The sequence below is a fragment of the Carlito syrichta genome, unplaced genomic scaffold (assembly GCF_000164805.1).
Source record: "Carlito syrichta isolate Samal-C Ts95f unplaced genomic scaffold, Tarsius_syrichta-2.0.1 Scaffold156020, whole genome shotgun sequence".
Taxonomy (NCBI): Eukaryota; Metazoa; Chordata; class Mammalia; order Primates; family Tarsiidae; genus Carlito; species Carlito syrichta.
In genome coordinates, this window is record NW_007100116.1 from 101,778 (window position 1) to 103,223 (window position 1,446).

The 1,446-nt window shown below is 56.2% G+C and overlaps 1 protein-coding gene across 1 annotated transcript in view; it reads right to left on the reverse strand.

Moving 5' to 3' along the window:
* The window catches only part of CLPP (caseinolytic mitochondrial matrix peptidase proteolytic subunit), a 10,077-nt gene that overhangs the window by 5,453 nt on the left and 3,178 nt on the right, over positions 1 to 1,446 (reverse strand). The window contains exon 2 of the mRNA XM_021709073.1: positions 779 to 875. Within this exon, the coding sequence (XP_021564748.1) occupies positions 779 to 875 (97 nt within the window). The remainder of the gene's footprint in view (positions 1 to 778; positions 876 to 1,446) is intronic.

A 1,446-nucleotide genomic window follows, 5' to 3' on the forward strand; every position in this document is an offset into this window, starting at 1 on the left:
GGAACTACAGATGCATGCCACCACGCCCAGCTAGTTTTTGTGATTTATTGTAGAGATGAGATCTCACCAAGTTGCCCAGGCTGGTCTCAGACCCTCAAGGCTCAGGTAATCCTCTCGTCTCGGCCTCCCAAAGTGCTGGGATTACAGGCTGAGCCACTGCACCTGGCCTATTCTCTTTTTAAAAAATTTTTTTTTTATTTTGTAGAGACAGGGTCTCACTATGTTGCTCGGGCTGGTATCAAATTTTCAGTCTTAAATAATCCTTCTGCCTTGGCCTCCCAAAGTGCTGGAATTACAGGGTCTCACTCTGTCGCCCATCCTGGAGTGCAGTGGCACGATCATGGCTCACCGTAGCCTTGACCTTCTGGGTTTGAGTGATCACCTCGCCTTAGTCTCCCTAGTAGCTGGGGACTATAGGCATGCGCCACCACACATGGGTAATTTTAAAATTTTTTTGTAGAGACAGGGTCTCACTATGTTGCCCAGGCTGGTCTCGAACTCCTGGACAGAACTATCCTCTTTTTGAGTGGGGCAACGCTACCAATTTTAAAATTGGTCGACAGAACACTAGTGGGATCAAAGAAGCCATTCTGTGGGGTGAGTCCCACTGCTGGTTTGTGAACCTTGGCTTAAAAGCCAGCAACAGGAAGTTTTTGCCACTTTCAAGACACTTCTGGGGTTCTAAAGCTCAGCACACCCCTGGCAGGGGATCTTGGCCCCCCGAGTCACCTATGCATCCCTGCGAGCACCCCTGGCACCCAAGAAAGGCCCTGCTTACCAGGGCTGTTGATGTACATGTGGATGGGCTTCTTGTTGCTCTCGGACTGCAGGAACAGCAGCTGTGCAATGACCAGGCTGGCCACGCCGTCATCGATCTGCAGGTGGGGAGGGTGGGGCGTCCCGGATTGGCGGTGGGAGAGTTTTAAGTAAGGGGGCTGGGAGGGGAGGCCTTGGCTGGGTCCGGGAACCAGTGTGTGTGTGTGTGTGGGGGGGGTAGAGCCCAAGTAAAAGGGGTCAGGAAGAATCTACGACCCAGAAGGGGATGGGGGGTGGGGGTGGCCGGGACCCAGAAGGGAGAATTGGGCGACAAGAAGCTGGGGCCGTCAGGGGACTCAGGACCCAGGAAGGAAGGGGTTGGAATGGCTGGGGAGAGGGCGGAGGCTCGGGAAGGTGTGGGGAGAGGGACTGGAGCCCAAGGATGAGGAAGAGGAGGCTAGGGGTCAGGGGGGCAATCGGAGGTCAGGAGGGGAGGGGCAGAGGGTTGGAGGAAGGGGTCGCCTGCAACCTAGAGGAGGCTAGGTTGCAGGAAGGCAATCGGAGGATCAGGAGAGGAGGGGTGTCAGAAGGGTAGGAGAGGAGTTGGGACGAGAACAGAGCCCGGGAAAGGAAAGCCGAAGGGGAGAGATCGGGGGTCCGGGAAGCGGGGGGCGCACGGGTTCGGCAGGC